We start from the raw sequence: 26,194 nt of genomic DNA, 5'->3' as shown, positions 1-26,194 counted from the left end.
TGGATGGTTGTTGAGACATCAACGGGTCTGGCTGAACAACGGCTGATGGCCGAGCTAAAGTGAAACGTGGTTCTATGTTTAGAGGTTAAAGTACGCAACGGACACCTTTCAGAATCAGTGTTGTTCAAAACACGACACAGACATCCTCTTAGAACGCTAAACTGGCCTGGACAGTTCACCACACCCCATTATAAACCCCCTCATAAACCACTCTAGATAATTCTTTATGATGACGCATAATGGTGTGTGTGTGTGTGTGTGTGTGTGTGTGTGTGTGTGTGTGTGTGTGTGTGTGTGTGTGTGTGTGTGTGTGTGTGTGTGTGTGTGTGTGTGTGTGTGTGTGTGTGTTTTCAAACCAATGACAACAAGGAAGTAAAGTAAAAAAGAACAGAACTTTATTTGATCTAAAAGAACCGGTCATTTGGTGGAAGGCAGGCAGTAGAGTCGGGTGGTGGTGGGGGGGGTTGGGTCTAACATTAAGGTATTAAAACCAGTCAATCAGACCGGGTGGGGGGGGGTGGGGGGGGCGGGTGAGGCTGAGTCCTGGGTTTCCATGGTTATGCTAAGGCTCCCATGGGGTCCCAGGCGGGGAGAACGACGGCCGACTGCTCCATCACGCTGGCGACCTCGGCAGAGACAAACTTCTTGTCCACCACCACCTCGTACACGTACTCAGAGAACCACTCGTCGGTCATGATCAGGTAACCTGGAGAGAGAGAGCGAGAGAGAGAGAGAGAGAGAGAGAGAATGGTATACATTATGGCTTGGTTGAGACAGAGCGGTGCAGGGACGGTGGTTGGTTGGCATCGTCACCAGAGTGAAGGGGGGCCTGTCGGTGTGTCAGATGGCCAATCCTGTTACTGCTCAGGTGAACAGGGAGGTTTGAGGACTCGGTGACCTGAATTGAGGAGAGTCAGGCAGCCAAAACAGGCCTGTTTTGGCTGAGTGCTTTGAGAAGCTTGCACGATTTAATCTCAGAATACTATCTTTATCTCTGGCGATTCTCCACTTTCAGCAACGAGAGAGTCGGAGACAGAGAGAAACAGACAGAGAAAGAGAGAGTGAGAGAGAGAGGGAGAGCGAAAGAGCGCGAGCCAACCAGAGTGACACAGAGAGAGACAGAGTGAGAGACACACCGAGAGTGAGGCTAAACAATGATCTTATTAACGGAATATTAACAACAGAATGTAAACAGGTGATGAATGTAACTCCGGATGAGTCCAGTTACATTTCCTGAGCCAAGATCATGAAATCAGTTCCCCCTTTCAAATACAGTTAGGCTCACTTTAATATCCCCGCTTGGTGTGCATCCCAGAGGCCTGTCTGTGGAGAGCTAGAACAAATCCTATCTCTGTGTGTAATGGAGCCGCGATGACCGCAGGAATCAGCGGGTTCAGGCAGGACGCAGGCATAGGAAAAGTCCTCTCTGATTAAGTGCTTGGCAGAAAATCACGTATGGTAAATAAACTTGGTGCGGGACTCCAACACAAATAGATGATGACATTTCTCCCCGTATGTTTTACTCGGCCTCAGAAGTTCAGTTCAACACGTAACTATAAAGCACAAGGACTAATTTCCTGTCTCTTGTGCTAAGTATTTGAGGGGATGCTTTCCAGTGCACTTCCCCACCCAAGAGTCGCACAGCTAAGCAAGCTTTCCCAAGCAATCCCATTGCAGAGTGCTACGAGGCTGTTCGTAGACGTACGTTTAGCATGACTATCAGCCCACGGGTCTCGGACACTCATTGTTCCACACAGGCAGAGAGGAGGGGATGGGAGTGGACCAACAGCCCTGACATTTCCTTGACATTCACTCCACCCAATGCATGTCTTTGCTCACGCGGTCCACCCTTGCTTCAATATCGGACAGCTATTGGATCTTGATGACTGCGGGTTCTGAGTGTACATCCACGTTTAATCAGAGAAGAGTTGAAGGTCAGAGCGGGGCTCTAGCAACGCGGGAAGAGGAAGAGAAATATTGAAATAGGACGGATCATCGCGTTTGTTATTTGTTAGTATCCAGGAAGTCCACCGAAAGAGGACCTCTCCCCATTTGGCTCTTGTTTGTAGCTCTTGCAGCACTCTCTGTTTTCCCATCTAATTTTCCTTCTTCGCTCCATAGTTTGAGGCACCAGGGCCCCGGGAAAGGGCGAGCATCTGTCCAGCTGACAGGTTGACCTCAATAAACAACGTCCAGGAGACCACAACAACCACCGCTCAAAAGCTTACAAGAAAGGCCTATCAGAGTGTGTTCCAAAAGACTATTCCTACGAATCCTTGCTTTTCTGTGCGTGTGTGTTTGCGTGCATGCGTGTGTGTGTCCTTCCTGGAACCTGCAAGATGGGTGGCACGGAAAAGGGCGTCTATATGAGTAAAAAACAGCTCATTATTTGTTATTCAAGCTAGAGTGACAGTCTTTCACCGGGCCATAACAAAGCAGCCATCTTGTTTGGAAATACATGTAATGTGAAAATAAATTAAATGATCCACCAAGAGAATCAATCCTATTGGGCTATTACAGTACGATAACTCCAATGAACGTGTGAAAGATCTGTTAAGAACTAAATAAAAACTCAGCATCTATGACATGATTAAATATTTACTGCTAACACCTATATTCTACAGTAGTACAACACCAGAGCAATGAAGTGTGTCAATAAAATACCTTTCACCATGTCAGAAAGCTCAGGGAGCAGGATTACAAAAGCAGCCCGTGACACGTGTTGAAGAGGTCACGTCAGGCCTGTAAATCCTGGTGTTAAAGTGGAACTAAAGCCTTCCAGTGCCTGCGGCATAATATTGATCTAAAACAGAATAAAAGTTTGGGCTTGGACATGGACTGGGAGACACAGTAGAGCTGAGAGCTGTTATTGGCTCGCGATCTGGCCCGTGGTAGGACTCCCGTCTCCGGACTGCTTCTTTCTATAGACCTGGGTCGTGTTCACCTTCATCTGTCCATCCAAACCTGGTATTTACTTTCATTTTCTTCCCCCTCTAAGGGACTCTCAGGGCCCCCCCCCCTCCCGGAGGGCCTCGAGCTGTCAAACAGAACACAGCCCAAAGGGCTCTCCAAAATTTGGTTTTAAGAAATGTTATTAATTTGGCCACAGATGGCTTTGAGGCCCCAACCGCTCCCTTGTCTATCATCGTGTTTACGGAATGAGACACGTGTGAAACACATTTCCTTCAGGCCAATAGTGCGAGTGAGTGAGTGAATATGTATGCGTTGCCAAACACAGTTGGTCCAAACAGGTCTTTGTGTGATCTGCTGTGGAATGCCAAGCTGATTGTCAAGCTCTGATAAATGGAGGTGTATGGAGGGAGGAGAAGGAAGGCGAGAGGAGAGGAGAAGAGGTATAGTGTTGAAGTTTTGTACGCACATATGAAAACTTTGAAATATCATACAGCATTGTGTAAATATATTGTACATTATTAAAATGTATTTTTCTTATCTGTATTCTCTTTTTTTATGCAACCTTGCATATGTGACCAATGAGTTCTTACTGAAAGTAGAATTTCCAAGATCATCATCAGTATCATTCACTTTAAAAATTAAAGAACTGCAGTATCGCAGACAGAAGGGAACCAATGTTCTTTGGTTCACCAAAATCCACTCTGGATATAAATAACTCCTGTAATTAGAAGATCCGTGTAAATGTGCGAGCGCACCGCAAAATATCAGTGATGAGTTAACACTGGTGCTGCTGCAGCCCTTTTCAACGTGACTTTAATCAACTGATCAAGCCTAACTGAATAAACTCAAACCACTCACCATGTTTAATGAGATCACAACCCAAGCACAATACAGACATTCCAGGACTGATTAGTTAATGGTGCTGAGATGAGGAATATATTGCTGTCCTACAAATATACTTGATATGAGAAAGGCCAACGGCCATCATTTTTGTTTTTATCTTAAACCGGATGAGATGGATAGATAAAAAGGAGTGTTCGACAGCTTTAACAAACTGCTATGGCTTCCACAAAGAATGCTACAGAATGATGGACTAGATACGCAAGCCAAGACTGTCAAAAGTATTTTGTGCAATACACAATCACCGTAGTCCACTGCACTGGACTACACCGTCCACAAGCCAACACATTAACTACATGGCAAGGTAAACATTGGCTACTGCGTGCTCAGCAAGTTTGTGTGAGCCTTGTGAGGGGTGATAATTCCTTCAAGAAGCACTGTTTCAGGATTCATCTAATTGGTATTGAAATAAACATGGAAACAATATGCCTGGGGTTTAGGGTTGTGGGGTTTTTAAAACTCAGAATCAAGACTCCCTAGAGGAACGTGTGAGACTGGAGGAATATCAGACCCCCTCAGCCTCTCTGAACCAGGCGTCCTTTAACCAGGCTGTAGCAGAGGTGAGGCCGAGGTCAGCAGTCACTTCCCAGAGGTTTTTAATGAGAGCCAGAGGAACATGGGATTAAAGACGCCCCAATTAGAGCACTCCAAATCCGGTTAGAGGGTCGCTCGAAAATATTTGCTCATCATTGACACCGAGTTCATGGGGTCCCTGGACAATGCAGGCTTCAACAAACACAGGCCCAGGGCAGTGCCTGGGCCAAGGGATTCACATGCTAGTGCTATTTTACGTGTGTATATATATATATGTGTAGCATGTCAGACTATAAAGGTGATCAGAGTAGTTTAGTGTAACCTAATTATTATAGATTATAGACAGACACCCGCGGATGTGCTTGCAATCAGCCCCGGTGCCATCTATTCCGCAATGGAAGCGGCTTTTATAGTAGGATTTAACATGCCATTCCCAGATTTAGGATCAGCCGCATTGGATAGATAAGACACGATTGGATTTTGTAAGAAAAGTAGAAGTATTCATAAGGCCATCGGTACATTTAACTGGCCCCACACTCCATTCGATTACATTTTATTTGATGCATATTTGACATTGTGTCGGTTGTAAAGATTTTTGTAAAATCCAGGTGAAACAGATGAGTCCTCCATATTGTTTGTTGGAAGCTAGAAATTGTATTGCAGGAAATATTGTGGGACCCACTCAAAATATGGTATTGAAAAGTGCCCCATTGTAGCGTGCTGGGGACACTGAACATTAGGCTATGAATGGAAGTAGTAGAAATGGTTAAATAAGGTCCTTTAACACAACAGCATTTCAACTATGTATAATTTGTGTTATGTCACAATAAATATCAGAATTCTTTCCTTGGAACTTTTCAACATAACAAACGAGAAGAGGGGGTATAAGTAATCAGTAAATCCGGGACTTAATAATCCCTTGTGTGGGTGAGTTTTTTTCTGGATAAAGTCAATAATAAGTTCATGAGACAGCGTCCAAATAATCCTCTCCTGAATTTGTGTGACCCAATCAAGTACAGGTAGGTTCAGTCCCAGGACACTGTGGCAATGGGGAGGAGAGGGGACAAGACACAGGCCTGTTAAAAGGTAAACCCTAACCCGGACAAATGTGTGTGTGCGCTCACCTTTGTTCCCACGGTCATCTCCCCAAGAGTTCTCCACTCTCCACTTCTCAAAGCCTTCCTTTCCTCCTTCCTCCTGAGAGACAGAGAGTCAAAGAGAGTCAGAGCCAGAAAGATTGTCAGAGACAAAAAGAGAGAAAGAGTCAGAAAGATAGAGACAGAACCAGAGAGAGAGAGACAGAGAGAGAGAGAGAGAGAGAGAGAGAGAGAGAGAGTCAGAGCCAGATAGAGAGACAGACACAGTGACAGAGACAGAGAGGTGCAGGAATGAGATGAAGTAGTGTGAGTGGTGACAGCAGGGGGATTGACGGTGATGTGAGAAACTGCAGCCGATTTAAGCTGCGTAAACACGTGCTGAGCCCTTTGATGCACGGACCGATGTGACAGACTGTATGTGTGTGTGAAAACTATGTTTACCAGAGTTTACAGTAACTAGGCGCGCCTGTACAAGCGCATGAGGAAAGGTGTGTGTGTGTGTGTGTCTGTCTTCATACCTTGTCTGTGACGGCGGTGAGGATCATGGCGTGGGTCATGAGGGAATCGCCGTACATCAGCCGCTCCGTCTTGGAAAGGTTTTTTACCGAGACCCCAAACACCAGCTCGTGGTTAAACCTACACGCACACACAGACACACAAAAAGACGTTTTTCACTTTAATCATCTATAATCAACTATTAAGTTTTATACACAGAGTCAATACAAATGATCTACCCAGAATCCCTGACAACTATTTTAAAGGGCAGGACTAAAAACATCCTGCATGTGCGTTTTCACCGACAGCGGTGGGGCCTTTCTCGTTGAACACCAGGAGCGTCATCGTGGACGTCTGCTCCGAGGGGAGTGGGGCTAGCGTGATACACCGTGGCAGCACCGCGCGAGCAGGGCTGCTAACAAGCTCTGGGTCAACAGTCAGGAACCCTTTGTTTCAGGAGAACCAGCGGGCGGCGCTGAAAAGGGGCAGGTACTCCTGTATGTGTGAGGCCTGCTCGGGCAGAAGCATGGTGGTGCCTCCAGAGACCCATTCTTGCAGATGTACTGTTCACTTTAGGATGGTTTAACCAGGTTTAAGGCCCGACCACATGTCAAAAACATCCTGGCACTTAAAAATTGTACTTAGCATTGTGTAGCATAGCCATCTTGTTGTATACAGGGAATGGGTAAACCTAGCGATTGTAAATTCTTCGCACTTGTTTCTATGAATATCTTCACTGTACCGACAGCGATGTATTGTTTCTCTCTCTTCTGACAAATTTACCTTTTGTAAGTCGCTTTGGATGAAAGCGTCTGCTAAATGCCCTAAATGTCAATGTAATGTAAAACATCGCTGCCCAGACCATTGCCCTACTCTACTGTATTGAAAACACACCTAGTTGTACCATATATAGATGTCTCTCCATCATGAAATGTAACAGGTAGGGTTAAGTCATGTACGAAGAGTTCTACCACACATGTAACCTCCTGATGCCCATCTGTGTAGATATTGTTGAAGCAGTGGTTTGTGCAACATTCTTAGGGCTTAGAGGGTTTTCCATAAGAGGTCCATACCCAGTTGACCGGAGGCGAGGGTCTTAGAGGGAGATAGGGGAGGTTTGTATTTGTTCTCTCAATGTTTGGGCCAAGTTAGGGTGCAGAGCTGGGTCAGGCACTATTACAAATAAATCCAAGCGTTTGTTTTACCCTGCTTGTGTTGCCCTGTTTGGAGGACCAGATGGTTGCCACATAAGACAACATAACGCATGGCAGAGAGTTTGCAAAAAATAACAAAATAAATGAAAAAAAGCGCAAACGTAAAATGTGCAATGTGTGTGACTCCGCCCTTTTGGTACTTGAGACATGCTTAAACAAACACTACGAATTATTTGCTCATGCAGTTTGACTCATGTCCAGTCAGCAGGCATATCAAACAGTTTACCACTGGATTGTTGATGGGAAATTTTTTGCTAGCAGTCTACACAACTGGCAGCAGCAACACACACAAACACTCACACGTTCATGTCGTTGATGCCGAGCTTGCTGTGGAAATGTTTTCCTACATCGCAGCCGAACCACACAGCCTGGGAGGGTGAGAGGAGAAATCTAAAATTAGCACTGCTACTATAACGGATTGTTCGGGGAAAGCATCATAAATACTGGCCGGTCACGGTCATTTCAGATTTTTCAAAGCAATGTCTTAAATTAGCTTGCTTTGTGTGACAAGCATGAAATAGTTTAAAAATGATTCACCTAAAAATGATCTAAAATAGACAATAGCCATCAAACATAGCTAGAATAATTAAGTATTGACTGTAACAACTTATCAAGAGGTGATCTTTTTCGATTTCACAACAAATATCCACAGCTGTTGAGAATGAGAAGGTCAAAGCGTGGGAGCCTCGGTGCATGTGTGAAGGCCCAGACGCCCCTACCTCGGCGTCCTTGATGGAGTCAGCGGCTGCCTTCTTCAGCAGCTCGATGGGCTGGTTGTTGTACTGGGTGCTGCGGCCTCCCACCATGTTGCCCAGGAACTCCACGCTGTACAGCTTACCATAGGGGTTCTGGGGCCGAGGGTCGTTCACAAGGCAGATCTACGGCCAGGAGAGAGAGAGCAGGAGAGTTAGGTCAGACATGGAAAGAGATGTCACAGGGTCAACGATGGAGATGTAGGTTTTGTTTGTTGGCTCAAGTTTCATTACAAAGAAAGCAACCCCCTAATCTCAATTAAAATGATGACACAATATATTTAAAAGCTACCTCTTGATGACGTTAGAGCCAGCATGGGAGAGGAGCTGGGCCAGATGAACCGAGGTTATGTACGCTCTCATTATATTATTCAACACAGGGTCCAAAATTACCTTTATATTTTGCCTTTTTACCTGCCAGAGTGGAAGAATCGATTGGCCAAGCAACTGTTTTAATACGTAACCCTGAATTCATATTTCCTGCCAAACGGTCAGATGTTCCCGCCATTGGCTGGTGGCAGGTGTTAATTTTGTACCCCGGCTGATCATCATGACATTCCTGTTGAGATTGCACTGAATGGATTCCCCACACTTATGCAGATATGTACGACCGACAAGACAGTACCAGGGGACGGAGACGCTTGCAGTGCACGCTCCATAAAGGCTGTGTGTGTGTGGCGTCGGGGTCAAAGTAAACCCGCTCGGGGGCTGACGTCTCCTCTGTGCCTGTACCTTGTCCTGCATGTTGTACAGGGGCTTGACGTGCTCCTTGTAGAACTGCTGCGGGGTCAGGGGTCCCAGGCGGTGGAAGGCTTTGTCCTTGTCCCTGTACTCCCAGCTGATGGTTTCAGGAGGGCTTCCCAGACACACACTGACCACCCGGAACACCTGGAGACAGAGAGACACACACACACAAAACATAAAAATGCATGCCACTTCATATATAAATATATAATAAAATAACAAAACGATTAGGATCCATTTATAGGAGTGGAATGTGAATGCTTACTTGTTTTCAAAACAAAAGCAATGATTTCTTGCTTTGATGTGGAAGAAGACTATACAGAGGCATAAACCGTCATGCACAAAAGCTCTAGTTCTGAGCTATTGTGATGGAGAGTACTTTAAGGCCACATTTTACGGTAGAAAGCCAATTTTCCAGCCTTTTCGATGCCAAAAAACCTTAATACAATGTGTTTGTTCCTGCTACCTCCCGTCGCTCAGCTACAGGTCTTTAAACCTCTTCCAAAGTTCCATCAGGCAGCACATGTTCCTATCTAAATCTATTCATATCCGAATCCGAAATCTGGGATAGTCTTTTTCTCCCGGTCGCCTGCTGTGCAGGTCTGTCCTTGCGGTTTATGGTGGAACATATTCGGCTTGTTTAAACGATGGCCTTTCCCCGTCTCCAGCCCTTCTCTACTATGGTGAAGCTATTCGAGGAATTCCCCATCCCTCTCTGACCCTCTCTGTTATATAGTTGCGCCTTTTGCCAAAACCTCAAAAACGAGAGGCAGAAGAGCAAAAACAGGGTCAGTCTATTTGGCAACCCTTTATTTGTTGGCATTAAATCCTAAATATAAGGAAAATGAGGATTGATGTGTCGATATAACCAAGAATGAACATAGAACACATGTCTGTCCCCCCAGTCAAGCATCTAGAACCTCCTTATAGACAGGGGTGCACATCACTTTTTTTAGTGAGTTACTCAGGTGAGTACCAGGAGATGGCGTTTGTTACGTACCCCAAACACACCCCACACGTAACATCTGATCTTATGAAACGTACCCAGTTTCATTAAGTAGATCCCATTTTCAATACACAACTTCTTAAGCACAGCAGTGTTTTTTGCTCCATCTTTTTTTTTTACTTATGAAACTGCAGTAGCTTGACCACGGAGTGTTTGAATGTCTCACAAAAGACATTTTGTGAGAGTTCTCCAGTGTGTGCGCACATTTCTGTGCGCTTATCAATCGTTTCGAGCGGCACATCTTGGCGCCACTTTTCGAAAAAAAACAACAATTTTCTTCTGCCCCAGCTGTTCGCCTTTTCTTTGCAGGTGGCGAACACCTAAGTAGCTGCTCAACGCATTTTGTTTTTTCGATCTCCCGTTAGTTACGCAAAAGCGTTGTAGTGACACAAGTGACGTTACGCATCCCTGATTATGGGCACGCATGCGTACTTGCGTACCAGTTACGTGCACCCCTGCTTATAGAACCTTTCCTTTCAGGTTAGGTCGCTCGGCCCGTTAAGACGTTCATACATCCGAATATCTTGGTGCGTGACCACACATACTAAGGTAGACACACACACGCTCACATAGGTACGCTGAGCACAACGGACGGTGTGTCCATGCATACATATGTGGCTAGCTGAGACACACAAGAAGTCACCCCCCCAACCCTTCATCACATTCATAGGCACTCAGCCATGGAGGCATTCGGGCCAATTTACAATGGCAACCTTAACTGCAGTTGCCTCTTCAAAAACACACACACAAAACTGCAAACCTCACTGCCCTGTTTAGACTGCTATGTAGGCAAGACTGAATTGCCAATGTGCCCATCATCTGGCAAGCTCGTCTGTTTACCTAGAAGGCCTTCTTAGCCCTTATGCTCACGTGTCCTCCTCATTTATACCTGCTCTATACCAACTTTACGCTTTTTGCCCTCTCCTCCGCTACCGTAACGCTCAGCAGGTCAAATAAACGACACGTCAGTCTGGGCCGACCGAGAGGCCAACAGAGGGGGCCCCTGGTCAGGAAACAATGGGCACCAGGCCCGCTGACGTCACGGCATGCGGGGTCAATATTGAAACACCTGCCACGGTGCCGACCGACGAAAACACCGAGACGGACGAGAAGAAAGGAAAACATGGCGTGCGAGTGACACACAGAGAGGGAGTGAGAGACTGTACCACATACCTGAGTAGTTATAATAAATATGACATTTCACTATTTTTAGTCCATCGTGTGTGTGTGTGCACTTGTCTGTCTGTTTATGTATGTCAAATGTATATTAAAATACTAGAAAAGTATTTTTTTTATTAAAAAGGTGCTCCAAAACAGGAAGTGGAAGTTAAGTCCCTTGTTGTAGTTCCTGGGCCACCTGGGAATTCCGAAAACACTCCCAAACACTAATGTATCTAGTAGTAGTCTATATAGTAATCTAGTAGTCTGTATAGTAATCTAGTATAGTTGCTTTCAAAATATGATGGTTGCTACAGCGCCACTGGGCAGACGTAGGGTGCCATGCCATATGCCCGCCGCGAATATGATCATGTGGCTGATTTATCTTCCTTGTGTTAAAGTCAATAATGCTCTTATTTTAATATTTTACACAGCTAAAAGATGAAAAGGAGAATACTGCCAGACAGAGATTAAGGGTGGCTCTGATGGTTGGTTCTGATCTGAGGCAGGCAGCTCTCCGGCCAGCCAATCAGCTCCCAGCAAAAGGTCTACATTACGGGTCCTTATCGGAGATCTTCGCTGGGGTCAGCTGTTATTGCCAAAAACAGGAAGGATAGGGGAGAGTAGAGGAGACAGCTGGTCGGAGGGATATTACATCCCTGCGCTACAATATGTGAAGCAGCGGGGACACACGGACACACGGACACACACACACCAAGAACTTTTAACTCAATGCAGACAGATCGTAGCCGTGCTTTCCCACGCTCGAGAAACCATGTACAAACACTGCATGTACCAGAGCCAGGTGTGAGTCGTAGTGGTCATAGAATATATGGATTGAATGCATTTAAGCACAACCCTGGGACCAATTACCATGTTTCGACAAAGTCTGCTAACACTTACATTTTGAATCATGAAAACAGCCCCTAAAGGATTCAAGTAAATATATTGGTATGACTTTACATTCCTGGTATTTTAGTTCATTAACACAATTGCACCCTGCGGTGTTTTTACTGTATGTGAATATAACTGAAATAACCTTGTGTGTCTTTATGTTGGTAGATCTCCCTGCTTCCAATAGCCTTCAGCATCTCCAGGAAACCCATGATGACGTCAAGGGACTTCATGTTAATTAAATCTGCAGTGGGTATGAGATTCTCACATAGCGAGCATGCAGCCAATTTAAAGCAATTAACCACGTGGCAATCTCACAGAGCCATCCATCAGACTGGATTATGGGTCACATTTTTTTTTTCTCAACAAAAAGCAATCTCAAAAGTCACCACCAAACAGGTGTTATATTGACGTGTATTTAGGAGAACTTGTGTATACACACCCTGTGCAGCGTACAGGCAACAGGTTGCGTGTGACCTGCACCACCTGTATGTTCATGTGTATATTAAATGTCTGATTTGTACACGTGGTGCAGTCGAAAGAGCACACGTGTAGTGTGTGCGTCTGTGTGAGCCGAACACCTCAGGGGCATGACAGACAAATCCTGTCTGTCGTAGGACGCTCCATAGGATGCTCCATAGGCTTAGAGCACCAACTGCATGAAGATCCTGTCGACACTCAAAGCTCAACAAAGACCAACCGCCATTGCTTAGCGGTTATGCCTAGCTGGCAACTATGTAAAGGGTTTAGTATGAAATCCCGTGATTCTTGTGTACAGCAAGTGGAACCACAGGCAATGATCCTTGTGGCCTGTCATCGTGGTGGTTGGGGGGGGGGGGCTGCTGAGACACAGACCAGGGCTCAAGCCATGACCACTGCACACAGAGGATGGACAGCATCACCTCCACGTGCCCCAAAGTGGGACTGACACCACATCTTTGATCTGCACACGTGAACCAAAACACATTTGTGAATTGTTGAGGATACACGCCATCACACATGCGCAGACACAACATCACTGTGTGTGTGTGTGTGTGTGTGTGTGTGTGTGTGTGTGTGTGTGTGTGTGTGTGTGTGTGTGTGTGTGTGTGTGTGTGTGTGTGTGTGTGTGCGGAGAAAAGGAGGAACAAAGGTTGAAAATATATTGATTTAATTAACAGTGGCTCACCTCATGTGGCAGAGGACTAAAATAGTACCTGCTTGAGGAGCTTTGATCTGTGTTCCTGTTTCGCACATTACAACCAGTATAACAACCAACACCTGACAGGCAGTCGACAGCATAAAGGTCAAACGCCTGACAAAACTAGCTTACCAGCTAGGGTGCTGACCCAGCGGCCCTACTTTAAAGCCATTACCACATGAAACGTGGGGTCTTAAATTGCTTCTTTAAATTGCAAATCTGTAAGGGGGACACCGTTTAAATGTAACACATTACAACACATGTACAACAGCTGGAATGAAGTGGTGTTGTTCATCCGAGTACGACTCACACCTGTATGCTCTGCTTCGCTGTACGCCGAATGCTCCCTCAGACAGAGACAAAGCCTCCATCCCTGAAGCCCCAAGTCGTACTTTCCAAAAAAACAAACCACTTCCAGGTGGACAAACAGCCCTTGAAAACACCGCCCCGGGCTGCCCTGAGCACAGCAGGAGCACACGTTACTCTTGCGAAAACCAATGTTGTGTGTGTGTGTGTGTGTGTGTGTGTGTGTGTGTGTGTGTGTGTGTGTGTGTGTGTGTGTGTGTGTGTGTGTGTGTGTGTGTGTGTGTGTGTGTGTGTGTGTGTGTGTCTATGTGTGTATGTGTGTATGTCTATGTGTGTATGTGTGTATGTGTGTGGTGACGGCCAGTCATCTGTGTAGGAGTTGCGGGAACACGAAACCGCGTTGTATTAAAAGAAAGAAATAACAGTGGCCGGCAGCACAATGCAGACTAACAGCGCCCAACAAAAGCTGTTGAGGCAGACTCATTTATGTGAGGGTTCAATGGGTAACTGATTGACGGGCACAAACACACACAGGAAGCATACACTTCATGTTTATCCACACCTACTATACAAGTGAAAGCAGGCACAGCCCCACACCACTATGCACCCCCCGCCAGTCACAACATTACACACAGTAGGCGAGCATACAATTTTGTTGACCGTGTGATTGAGCATGGACAATAGGGAGCCACTGTGCATGCCTCACCAACAGCACACCAGTGTGTCAGTAAGTGTGTGTATGAATCTACGTCATCACCGTTCTCTACTTTGTGACATTTGAAAAAACTCAACAGCACACTATTGTCCTATTAACATAGAGGAGCTGAAGGTAATATTTAAGAACTATATTCTAGCATAATTTGATTTTGAATACCATAATCATTTGTGACACTCTTCTGGTTGACTGCCCCTGCCTCTGTTTGAGACCATTAGACATCTTGTGAGTCCAGCACATGCTCACATACAACGTTATGATATAGATCCACCACAGATGGGTAGGAAATCTGTGGTGGTTGGAAAAGCGTAGGGAGGGGGCATTATTGGTTTGTTTATATTCTAATTCTTGTGCTCTTCTCTCTCTTTTTACAATCCTCAAATCTTACCTAAAAGCACCATGAAACGTCCTCCCTTAGGCATTCGAGAAAAAACCTCAGCAATGACAAAATCTCTCGCTTGGTGCATGAGCATAAGAGGTCTTCTCTACTACATCTAACCATGTGATAAGCCAACCAAACAGACAGCCAGCAGGCGGATACACACAGACAGCTAGCTAACAGGCGGATACACACAGACAGAATGCTAACAGGCTGATACACAGAGACAGACAGCTATCAGGCAGATACACAGAGACAGCCAGCTAACAGGCCGATACACAGAGGCAGACAGCAAACAGGCCGATACACAGAGACAGACAGCTATCAGTAGGCCTGGGCAATATGGCTGAAGGACATATCACGAAATAACTTGATCATATTGATCAATATCGATAACTATTGATCATTTTAATGACCTAAAAAGACCATGCTGGATTTAAACACTCCTGTTTAACACTTAATATGACCTTCCACTGTTCTTCATTGATAAATACTCCAATGTCGATACAACAATGAAAAACACTCAATTATTGTAAATAAGTATGGAACCGTGTTTGTGTAACAAACCCAGCTGCTTCATTCGGTGGTCCAGTCTCTTATCGATATATATTGAACATGTTTTATATTGATATTGATCCAAAGTCTATCGATACGATAATTTATTGATTTATTGCCCAGGCCTAGCTATCAGGCAGATAAATCCAGACAGCCAGCCAACAGGCCGATACACACAGACAGACAGCTAACAGGCAGATAAACACAGACAGACAGGTAACAGACGCAAGGTATTTGCACGTGAAAAAAACAGAACACAATTTAAATTAAACATAATTATAGCCTTATATGGGGTGACCACTTGAAAATGTGCACCTTTTAGTAGATGTGTGAAGTCTGACTTAACTACTGAACTACAATTATGCCATTACAAAAGTTAGAGACACTCTAGGTCTAATAGGCACTGTTTCGCTTTGACTCTTGAGCACACATGCATATTTTTTCAAAAATATTTGTACTGCCATTATATTGTAGCATATCATACATTTCTAATTTGCATGCAAGTAAAAAGTGTATCAGTCAATCGGTCAATAATCATTCATCAAATATCAGCTCAAATGCAGAACACTAATGCACCTAGACATATCAGTCAAGAGTGGCCAGATACAACGATTTAAAGTGAGGCAGCTCCCTCTTCTGGCGAAACAGACAATTGACAATATTATAACTAAATCGTTTTAATTCTAATAATATGTAGATTGTTGACCGCAATAGTTTGATTCCTAAAGTCCTCACCTGCTCATATCAATAATCTATTTAGACTGTCCTAAGACAGCCTAAATAGATTAGACCATGAATCAGATTGAATTATAGAGGAACCTTTATATTTTTCCTTATCCTATACAGCCATTCATTTTCATGTAAAACGTGCTTGTGTAAGAATCTCACCTCTTCTATCATGGTGTCCATAGCTTCAGATATCTCAGCCTCAGTGGAGTTGCTGGCCACCATGTTCCTCAGTCGTAGACAGTATTCCCTCAGCTGAAACGGGCCAAAACAACAGTCAGAGATTGTTCCCCGCTCAGCTGAAACCCTGACCTTGGGGTCTCGCCCGAGCTTCCGGTCGAGCGGGTAAGGAATGCTGTGCGTGCACGGACCTTGTTGTTGAGGATGTCGTTCATTCTACGCGAGGCCTCGGAAGTGTGAGACTCTGGGAAGCACTTCTTTGGAACGACGCCATATTTCTCTGTAACCGCATCAGCACAAGACAAGACTTTAGGTCAAGCATCTCATTAACTTTTTCAGCAATTGTGCTGAAAACATACAAACCTTGATGGTCAAACTATCTGATGCGTGATTGAGTTTGGACTACGTCTACGACAACTTTTCCCTGACACATACAGACTTCAAACAATACAGGCCCTGTTCTGCCCTGTAACTACAACAAGGGGTGAGAACTAACCAATGAGGTTAACCAGCATGTCCCACTGTCCTCCGTCATTGGTTGGATTGGAGAGCAGGAACTGGACCAGACGGCCGTCCACAGGCTCTTTCCTCTGGGCGGTCTCCACACAGGCCTGGAGGAAGTAGTAGCAGCGCTCCACCTGAGGGAAAGAGGAGGCTGTGAATAGAGAACTGGTAACCACAGGAAAAGCAGAAAGTCACCTCTGGAAGGTTTTATTTCCACTGTCAGACCTGTGGCATTGCAACCTGTTCCTAAAGCACTCTTGTCAGGACCGTATATAAGAGACAGCATGATTTGAGGCCCTTCTCAAAACAAAACATGTGAAAGAGGAAGTGTCCCAGAGAGAAATATGAGGCCTAACGCCAGAAGGGGGTAAGTGTGACAAAGGTCGTGGACAGCGCTGACCAACAGAACACAGTTGTGGGTTTGAGAAATCATGTTGTTTCAGTAGTACTTCTCTGTGAGAAGTAGTACTCATTGAGCTTAACCAAGGCGTGCATGCATACACACAAACACAAGGATACAGGCACTCTACACTCTAAACAATATAAAAAAGGATGAATGAGTAATGATGAATAATATAGTTTCAAAGTTTTTTTAAGTTTTAGTAGTTCGTTTTTTTAAGTTATTCCAGATGATGCAAGATTGTACACATTTCATATAGTACTTTTCAAGTACTTTTGTAATGAAGATAATATTTGACCAAAACCATTTGGATTTAGGTGATTTAGGTTATTATTTTGTTGTCTCATTGATATGGGATTTCATTGGCATGGTTAGCTATAATGCTAGCTGCAGCTAGTTGATATTGTGGGCCAAACAAAGACTGGTAAATATATATATTATATATATTTTTTGAATATATCAATGTGTAGGATGTGATTTTATTGATCACTTTTTTGAAAAATCTATCAATCAGCATTGACTACAAATATGTCCAGGTAATTTGAAGCTACAATCTGGTTCAAATGTTACATATTGCAACTTTAAAATGTGGTAACAAAGCGTTACCATGTGACCTTACCTTGTCCCAGAAAAAGAGGTAGGACTGACTGAACTCAAACTCCTCGATGTTGAACTTCTTCATGAAGGGAAGTCTCATGACGTTAAGGCACGAGAAGATCCAACATCTCCCTGGAAATGACAGAAGAACAATGAGACGTGTTTTTCAGCAAGGTGCCTGGGAAGATCTGTATTCGATCAGTGTTGAAAACAAAATCACAGTAATGCTATAAAAAGAACACCAAGCACAACAAACAATAAAATAATGAACAAACACTATATGAACAATATTAAAAAACACAATCCGGGTGAAATTAGGGGGGGAAGCTACAAATAATAAAAATACCAGCCACTTAAAAAAGTTTGTTCTACAGTTGGTGAACTACATTGCAGTGTGTTAAATGTATGTGCTTAACATTGAACAGTGTGTTTGACTCCAATAACTAGATATTTGGTGGAAGGTGGGGGCTCCCCATCTTCTCTACAGCAACAGGCTCAAACAATACCTCTTTGAGATTAGACTTTGGAGCACAGGGAATATCTTGGATTGCATACATGTTTTAATCTGATTGGCCAGCAGGCCATGAGCATAGAAACATGTCCTACCAGAGTTCTTCTGGTTAGTGACAGGCTTCCCCTCTGTGGGGATTGTGTGCTGGAAGATGTGCACAGTGTCCTGGACTGTCTGCCGGTGCAGACACACCTCTAGCGGGTCGATGCAGGTGGAAACATTCTGTGCTAGCAGATAGCGTGGCTCGGCACGCAGTCTCTTGACAAAGGCGGCGACCTTATCTTGACTCAAACCTTGATGGGACCAGAGTTACCGGGAAACAAGACAGCAAAAGGGAAAATGACAAGAATTAGACTGCAGCTTGTTGGGAGTGACATAATTCAGTTCAGTCTCATATCAGATTCATCACGGTGATAAATTGCATGCAGTCTCAAGACTTCCTCTATATTCAGAGGAGGGGAGTTCCTGACTGACATCTATTGTCATAATCTAGCCTGTACTTTGGCCCGTACATGATACATGGGTTTTTACAAGCATTCAAACAGACATCAGTAATATCTTGCATATGGCAGGTCATTGTACTGCATTGCATCTTCTTACTGAATTTGTATTTTCATGGTTATAATAAAGCAATATAAAGCATATGTTGTGATAATAAAATAACAACTTCAAGAGGATTCAATAAGAAAAGTAACCAAATATTAACAAAGACATTATGTTGGCTTGATTATAGTAATGAGATCTATTGGGTGATAAATGATCACAGGATTGGTCAAGGGAATGTATACCGCAATCTAAGTAAGTGAAGAGGAGGGAGGGCATCTTATTGGTTTGTAAGTCATAGTGAGGAACAAACTGCATGCCTATACAGTCTGTTGTTAATGGAATCATAACCCATTCATCCAAGGAATCACTACAAGTAATTTTGGCAGTTTAACTGTATGTATCCATTATTTTTCTGATAAAGGCCACCAAATATGAAGGAGTACAGTAATGACAGCCAGGGCAATAGAGGGTATTCTATGGATCGTGGCCAGGCAGATATAGTTCATCATATAGGCCTCACCCCACCAACAGCTGTTATTTGCAGTAGCTTCGATCTTGCAAGGCTTGAGGTAAAAAGTTAACTAATAATTATCCAATACAACAAAACAATCAATCCAGGAAACTCAAAACCTTTCAAATATATATCTATCGGAAAATAATTTGCAAACTCTCAGATGCCAGCGAGTTTAGAACCAATGGAAGAAGAAAAAATGAACAGATTTCCAGACAATACATTTAGTGCATCAGAAAATAAGCCGAGAGCTTGTATATTTGGTGGATTTTTATAAATGATTACTGTTGTCAAGAAACAGGACTTGCAGCGAGTTTGGGGTGCCCGCAGCCCCGCACCATGAGCGGAGGAGGAGGAGGACTGTCCCGCAATGACAGCCAGAGTTGGTGTTTGAGCCGACTCAGACTCACAGGAAGGTGATGCGTTTTGGCTCGAACTGATCCGCAACGTTAAGGTTAAGCATTGACGTTAAAATAAATTAATTTACCAGAAACAGCCTGTCAGCATCTAATTACGTATGTGCTCATTTGCATAAATACCACAACAGATCTAAACATTTGGTATAGCCAGGTGAAAATGTCTTACAGTAAAAGACTATAAAAGGCAAACAAATGTCACCATAAGGGGCAGAGAAAATGTCTTGTCTTACAGTACAAAACTTAATGTTAAGGTTTGAATGGAACCCATTTAGGCTACCCATGAGCATTAATACATAGAGGCAGGAAGAAGTACTTCAAACCAGCCTTTATGAATTATTATTGCAGAGATGGGGTTTGGGGCTAGGTAGGTAGGTGGGACTGTTTCTGGGAGATAAGTCTGAGGGAAGAACAGGAGACAAGGGTAAGGAGAATGCAGAAGACAAAAGGTAGGTAAAATAAAAAGTGGCTGGATCAAACAATCTTTCTTACCTGACAGCTTAGTGACAGTTGATTGAAAGTTGAGTGGACCTTGAATGAATGACTGAATCTCTGCCCCTTATGGTGACATTTGTTTGCCTCTATAGTCTTTTACTGTAAGATATCAAGACATTTTCACCTGGCTAACCCAATGTTTAGATCTGATGTTGTATTTATGCAAATTAGTACATACATAATTCGATTTTGCACCGTTTGCCCATGTTAACAAACAATTTCCAAAAACGTGTAATATATTTTTTGTTTGTCTTGATTTAAGTAATAAACTCAGTAATGTTCATGGTGATATCTAAATGTTAAATTCACGTGAGAAAAATAATGAATAGGCGAATGAATAGGATATATTTGGGTCTTTTTCTAAACTTTCCCCTAATGGGATTCTTCGGGGCTTTTTTTTCCTTACTCAGTACATTGAGGATACAAAATTCGATTAGTTGAACGGTGATTGAACGGCCATTCAATTTATTCCATAACGTCATTAGCCAATTAATGTATGTTTCTGCACGTGAAACAGATTACACTGTTGATTTTAGGGTTTTGAGAAATTTGGAACAGTGACCAACCAGGTCAACCCCGACACATAATTGATATTTGATTTACGGTAGCTAGCAGCAGACCGGCGGCAAGTGACAGTTTAGCGGCGAGCTACGATGTCGAGTGGCCCTCGCTGACGTGTGGTAAAAAGGTGGCTGAGCGCTCCTAGTCTCGCGGCACTGTTTAGACCAGCGTAAAAAACACATGGTGCGCGTGTCTCCACTGTATAGGGACCACCGGAGAATCATCATAGACAGATATTTTATGACATGTCTATTTTTGTACAATATTTACCCGCCATTGGGAGGATAGCCTTCCGGGATTTAGTACTCCAATTTGACACTTGGCGGGGTTAATTTCGGACCCGACCCTGTGTGTGTATATATAGATGATATCCATACATGTATATACATACAAAAATATATATTCTTGTTCTATCAAGGTCAAGTCAACCGATCTAACCGAATGGTAGCCCAATTAGAATAATATTCTTCCATGTCCCATCATTTATAATGATTTTAAGGTTATTGATGATTTTGAGATAAAAGCATATTTATGGATTGTCTGTACAAAGGGCAGAATGATTAGAATGAGAGAATCCTATATGTTGGGCCTATAATGGCAAACTGCCTCGACTTCCTGTGAAAACAAAAAGGCCAAAGTGTCACCTTTGAGTGAAAGCCTTAACAGTCACTTTTTGACTTCCCTGTCCTCTCTAGACTAGCCACAGAATGCTAGCAGCTCCTCCCTACACTAGCTAAAGAAGGCTAGCAGCACGGATTGCTAGCAACAATCACTAGAAACACAATGTTTCGAAAATAAATTAAGTATACTGTTCCAATAGTTGACTAATGGACAGCCGCTTTCTACCATCCCTACACTCGCATTAAGTGTCAGGGTGGAACATGACACCAAAAGTCTCTCCAGCTAGCTGGCATGCTAAGGCTAAGGTAGCGCTAATGCGCTAATGCACAGAAGCTACCTCAGCTGTCATTCATTGCCTTGAAATTCAGATTAGGCCAACTTTTACCGAATGACAATGCTTGGAAGAACAGGAGGGATACCGGTACATACCAGTGTCCATGTTGTCGGAAACTGTTGAACCTTTTTATTTTCCTGGAAAGTCACCGGCTCTTTGTTTATCTCAGTCGCCGACAGCAGCGAGACTCAGAGAGGAGTATGTTCCTGCAGTGGAGGAGGCTGTCCTAGGGTTAGGCCCGCAGTCCCAGGCCCGCAGTCCCAGGCCCGCATTCCCAGGCCCGCAGTCACAGAGCTCTTCGTGACATTTCCACGCAAGTTTATTTTTCCTTGGACGCCGAAAGAATATTATGAGTAACTCAAGAATAATTTATGAGAAAGTGATGAAAAACGACACGTTACTAACCCAATAGCTCAACTTAACCGTATCTAATATTACAATAGCTAACCCTAAACTAACAATCTCTTACTTAATTCCTAAACATAACCATCTCTAACATAATACTTAAGCTAAAACATATCTAACCTAATACCTAAACGTAATCAGCTCTAAACGTAACAATCTCTTACCTTATACCTAAACTTTACATCTCTGACCTAATACCTAGAGGTTATCATCTAACCACCCTTAACTAACAATGTATTAATGTAACGTTAGACATTTGCAACGTAATTTGTCTCGCCAGCCTAGAAAAAACAAACCATCCTTGGCTATCCTAGAATAAATAAACTAGCCTTCGCCGGCGTCGCGTCTAGGCAAAAACGAAATAACGGGAGGGTCCTAGGACGGCGGTCTTAGGAGTGCGGTCCTACCTGGACGCCGGGCGGAAACAGGATATGGGGTGTTGGAAATAGTATTAATGTCTACAACTTTATCACTCTCCTCTGAAATCGGTCTTTTTTTTTTATTCATAAACACTTTTGATGAAAAGTAGTTAATATCATAAAAGTAAGAAAGTACAGCACAATAAGTACTCGGTCGGTAAATAGGTGGGATTCTTTGGATCAACGTGCTGTGAAACGTCTGTGCAGTTTCTGACGTAACAATAAGCTCACTAATAATCACTTATTAGTAGCCAAATTTTATTATTTATTTAATGTATTTATCTGTAAGTTATTTAGTTAGTTTTGTTTATGAATGTATGCATTTATTTGTTCATTGTTACATAATAATGAGATATGGAAATATAGAGTGTAGAGCACGGAATAGCCTAATATAGACAAAATAGGGATCTCCTTAATCTGAAAAGATGGCTTTGTTTTGCTTGTTAAAACTAAAACATTTACAAATACTCTATTACACATCGTTTTGCGAATCAGGTCTCCCTCTCTGAATAAATACGCCTAATTGTGAACGTTAAATATAAACAACTAAAAGACACGATGGAATTAAATGTGTGCATTTGTGACGTAGGCCTATAGGCAAATAGAGACTATTCGCTTCCATAATTTTCTTATTTATTTATTTTTGTAATAGCCTACGTTGATGAACGGTAGAGAGGGCGGAGCTAACACATCGTTGATCCAAGAATGCCCATTTTCTGCGATTCATTTCAAAAGATTCGTTGTAGAAGGCAAATCATCAAGTAACTGTAGTTGCCAGGATGTACAGACTATGAAATTAAATCAAAAGTGGCCTACAGCGACCTAAGTTTACCTTAGTTTACTTCAATAAAAGACATGTATGGATATATCTTCTTTGGATTCAGCTGTCTCTATACTTGTAAGTAATTAGAAAGTATATCATATTACTTATAGGTTAAGTTTGGCTGTTCATGAATGATGAATACAATCAATCAATATTGTTATTAATTATATTAATTTGCGGATTGAAATGTCATTTGAATTTTGCAAGACACGGAGCATGGCGAAGTGCATTGCAATTTGAGGATATCATTGTCACTTTGAATAACGTATTTTCAAATAACATTATTAAATTGCATAATGAATTGTCAATTGCATAATGCAATGACTTATTAAAGTGCAAATGGAATTGCCATTTGAATTTTGCTACATATATGCTTCCATACAATATAAAAAAAAAATGTGATCTGTGAAATGAGTGAGATTTGGATTTGAGACTATTATGCTTTGACTATTTAATATTGAATGTAAATTAATATAGCATAAAAAGTATAGCCTGCATATTTATCTGTTAGATAATAAATACATGTCCTCTTGTTGTATTTAAATCACATATTGAGAGGACCATATGACATGTTTTCATTCAGGTTTGAGAGTATGCCTCCACTTCAACAAGACATTAAACTGAAGTGCACAAGTTGTTTTCCCTATTCCAGGTGTAAATGCTGAAGAATGCTTTGAGACTATTTATGCAAAACGTGAATCAATTCATGTTCCAATGGGCGGGGACCTCCTGTTGTTCTGTGACGTCCAACACTGTGGAGAGAACAATTGGACCTCGATTTGGATATCCACCATATCCAACAAGTCGGATACGGTCTCCCCAGACCATATCACAAATCAGATCCTGTCGGCCAATAAAACCCGCCTTGTTCTCCAAATCAAAAATGTAAAAAAGTCAGATGAAGGTTCATATGGATGCAAAGTTACATGGAAATGGGGTGGCAGTTCTAAGGGGAATCTAAAATCTGTGATCCTCACAGGTAGGATAATATTCAACTCATTGTGTGTGTGTGTGTGTGTGTGTGTGTGTGTGTGTGTGTGCACGTGCATGCGTGCATGCATGCGTGCGTGCGTAAAGATAAACCTGTAAGCATCTGTAAACGTGCATGCTAGTGCATCAATATGACAATAGGAGCAACTTTTATCCCTAAGGCTTTAGTGTCTGTATTCAAAAAGAAATCAACCACCACCACTACCTTCCCCATCATCTTCATAGATTTTACTGATGGTTTTATTCTCTCATCTCAGCCACAGAGAGGAGCAAGTTGCACAGGGTGCTGGTCCTTGTGTCCGCCCTACTTTGCGCCCTCTTACTTCTGCTGTCAGCTCGTTGTCTGAGCTCAGGGCCCAAGCCTGTTCAGACGCATTGTACTCAGGATACATTCCGATACAATCAGATCCCACAGCCTCTTCCGCGATGCCCGATACCACAGACAAACAATTCCCGGCTTTCTAAAGGTATCCTTGAAATCAGATATTGTGTGTTTGTGATGTGGAATTGAGCCTATGTCTCACACATCATTCACTGTGCGCATGAATGACTGTTGGGTTTACAGTTATATACTGTGTGTACTTACAAAGATTCCATTCTTTTCGCAGTTTCCTCAAAGCCAAAGGAGCAACGACGGACAAGCAGTGAGGTGAGTGCTACTGGGAAGTCAGAGAAGGGAGTATGTGCTGTATGTTTTGTGTTCTGGTACACTTCTAGACCATTCACCGCTTGTGTTACAGCTCGTGTATGCTGATGTCTCACTTGGTGCTTCGCGTGAACCGCAGGCAGTCCAGGAGCATAGCCAGTCCACCGTCTACTCCTCCGTCAGGCATGCTTCAGGATCCCCCTGAAGAGTGCCATCATCGGCGTTTGGCAGAGTCTGGATCTGCCATGTTGTGCTGGATAATATGGGGTTACTTTAATTGTGTTTTTATTATGGTTAAATGTATCAAAAGGTTGAACTACACACTTATACACTTAATAAGCTAACAAATCTAGCAGATCACCAAGTATAGTATTAAATGGAGCAATAACAGGTCTACCTGGATACCCGTTGCAGCAGTGCCTTACTGGGCTCCTCTGACATCACAACCCAGATAGTTGTGTTTTGAAAAATAGTTGATTGCAGAGATGAAAGTGTATTACAGGCAGAGCAGGGGTTCCATGCTGACCTGTTGATTGATTAATTTATTTAAATTCTATATGGACAAATGTAAAAAGGTGAGCATACAAATGTACATCGGGTCAAAATGATAACACAAAAAAGCCAAAAAAGGCTTATTTCCATTGTGGTCCTTTTGACCTGTCAGAGCTTTTCAACTCATTTACGGTTTCAACAGCTATCAACAAAACACACTCCACACCCATGAAATTAGTCTAACCCTTTAAAAGGATGTTCTGAGGCTGGCCTCAGTTGTTTCAACCAGGAAATACTGGGACATTCAGAGACGATGTGTATTAAGCAAAATCCACCCTGAGGAAGGAAAACGTTGCAGTGGCTGTAACCTCTCGCTGTGGTTGCATCATTTCACTTCCACTTTTTCAACAATTCTTTCCACAGCTCGACAGAGGCATTTCGTGTTTTTTGTTTCAGTTGTGTGTTGCAAAATTCACTTTGTTGCATTTACTATTGAACAGGCTATCTTTGCCCACAGATTGTAGAGTTTTATAAGGTGTGCTGGTTATTAGTGGTGGCTCGTTCGCGAACAAATCTTTATAATCTTTAAAATGAACGAACCGACCTGATTCGCCGCTCTTGTTCGACTCGTTCGTCGTCGTTCGTCTCGTTCGTTCTGCAAGACCCGCCGCTGACTCGCGAGTCGCCGTTCGTTCACTGACTGTGTTTAGCGGTGAAGACTCAAGGACTGAGAAGTCACGAGAGCCAGCCGGGCAACAACATCCCGATTCAACCATGAAGCACTCCTCAGCTAAAAGGAACTTAGTTAATGTTGTGTTGATTGATGACCGTTTGCACCACTTTACGATCGTGATTTGTTTGAGAATGAGAATGAGGGAGGAGCTGAGTCTGACCGACTCGGCTGAGAACTGTGCATTTGCGATTCGTTTGAACAAGAACGAGGGAGGAGCCGGACCTTGGCTGCCATGCAGGATGCGGCACAAGTTGGGTTGGGCCGCATGCCGCCAGTTGAGCCGGCCATTGCTTCGCTCATCTTGGCTCCTGATGAGGCTCTGAGGCCGGATGCCAGGTGTCCCCGGCCGCAGTGCAGGGTCACGGACGACCTTCTATCTAAGGCCTATGATTCGGCAGCACGCATGGGTCGCATTGGCAACTCCCTCTCCCACCTACTACTG

At 43.3% G+C, this 26,194-nt stretch overlaps 2 protein-coding genes across 2 annotated transcripts; one reads left to right on the top strand and one right to left on the bottom strand.

The window, feature by feature from the left end:
- Window positions 1-373: 373 nt before the first annotated feature.
- On the bottom strand, window positions 374-21,485 carry blmh (bleomycin hydrolase). Its single transcript, XM_084466534.1, has 12 exons — window positions 21,340-21,485; window positions 17,856-18,053; window positions 17,272-17,381; window positions 16,245-16,386; window positions 15,940-16,028; window positions 15,731-15,823; window positions 8,638-8,793; window positions 7,873-8,031; window positions 7,454-7,521; window positions 5,963-6,080; window positions 5,472-5,544; window positions 374-706 (listed from the first exon to the last, which is right to left on the bottom strand). Exons 1-12 carry the CDS (start codon window positions 21,347-21,349, stop codon window positions 558-560), a joined length of 1,365 nt encoding a protein of 454 aa, XP_084322660.1. The 5' UTR covers window positions 21,350-21,485; the 3' UTR covers window positions 374-557.
- Window positions 21,486-22,825: 1,340 nt separating this feature from the next.
- Window positions 22,826-24,753, top strand: LOC311341809 (uncharacterized protein). The gene is made up of 5 exons (XM_084466620.1): window positions 22,826-22,966; window positions 23,544-23,870; window positions 24,139-24,348; window positions 24,490-24,530; window positions 24,622-24,753. Exons 1-5 carry the CDS (start codon window positions 22,924-22,926, stop codon window positions 24,730-24,732), a joined length of 732 nt encoding a protein of 243 aa, XP_084322746.1. The 5' UTR covers window positions 22,826-22,923; the 3' UTR covers window positions 24,733-24,753.
- The last annotated feature ends 1,441 nt before the right edge of the window (window positions 24,754-26,194 follow it).

Source organism: Micromesistius poutassou (assembly GCF_964030765.1).
Source record: "Micromesistius poutassou genome assembly, chromosome: 4".
Taxonomy (NCBI): Eukaryota; Metazoa; Chordata; class Actinopteri; order Gadiformes; family Gadidae; genus Micromesistius; species Micromesistius poutassou.
Note: the sequence above shows the minus strand (reverse complement) of the source record. Positions and strands in the feature narration are given on the sequence as shown.